The 828-nt window shown below is 66.2% G+C and overlaps 1 protein-coding gene across 1 annotated transcript; it reads left to right on the top strand.

The window, feature by feature from the left end:
* LOC141472003 (transmembrane protein 238-like) lies at window positions 1-514 on the top strand. Its single transcript, XM_074158755.1, is given in 2 exon segments — window positions 1-99; window positions 101-514. Coding segments are annotated over 2 exon segments (513 nt in total).
* Window positions 515-828: the final 314 nt, after the last annotated feature.

Genomic DNA, 828 nt, shown 5'->3' with positions numbered 1-828 from the left:
ATGTCCCCCTCAGGTGCGGCCCCGCCCTTCGGCCGCGCCCCGCCTTCCCCTCAGGTGCGGGCGGCCCGAGGCGGCAGCGGCGGCGCTGCTTCCCCCCCGGCCCGCGATGGCGGCCCCTGGCGGGCTGGGCCGCTGCGTGGCCGCCTTCTGGCTGGCGCTGGCCTTCGACGCGCTGGGCCTGGCGGTGCTGTTGGCCGGCGTGTTCGCCGACGTCTTTTTCTCCGACCTGCTCATCTACGCGGGCGGCATCGGCATCTTCCTCAGCCTCATCTGGTGGGTGTTCTGGTACGCCGGCAACCTGGAGGTGCCGCCAGAGGAGCTGCGCGACGACGTGGGGCTGGCGCTGCCCAAGGGTGGCGGGGACAGCCTGCTGCGGGGGCTGGTGCACGGCCTCAGCCTCCGCCTCTCCTCCGCCTTCGCTCCCGCATCGCGATCCCGCGCCGCCGCTGCCGCCGACCTGGAGCTGCAGCGGCCCCGGGGCCCGCGGGGCCGCCCCGCCGACTCCGGCAGGTGAGAGCCGGGGAGACCCGTCCCGGGGCGTGCACTGCGCCGGGCCTCCAGGCAAAGGGATCGGTGGAAGGGAAACTGGGGGCGGGAGGGGGAACCTTAAGTTTGTCATGAACTTGAGAAAACTCTCTTAACTGAGAGTCAGTTAAAAACTTATGTTAAACCACTTACTCACAGCTGACACTTAAAAAAAAGTTGTGGGGAATCTTTCTCAACTCTAGGCAATAACAGAAATTGAGTGAGAGAGATGGCGCAAATTTGATCGGGCAGGGCAGATACTTCCTGTAGCCGTCTCAGAATGGAAAAAGCCAGCTGGAGTCA

The sequence above is a fragment of the Numenius arquata genome, chromosome 14 (assembly GCF_964106895.1).
Source record: "Numenius arquata chromosome 14, bNumArq3.hap1.1, whole genome shotgun sequence".
In the NCBI taxonomy this organism is placed as follows: domain Eukaryota; kingdom Metazoa; phylum Chordata; class Aves; order Charadriiformes; family Scolopacidae; genus Numenius; species Numenius arquata.
This window is presented reverse-complemented; position numbering and strand designations above follow the sequence as displayed.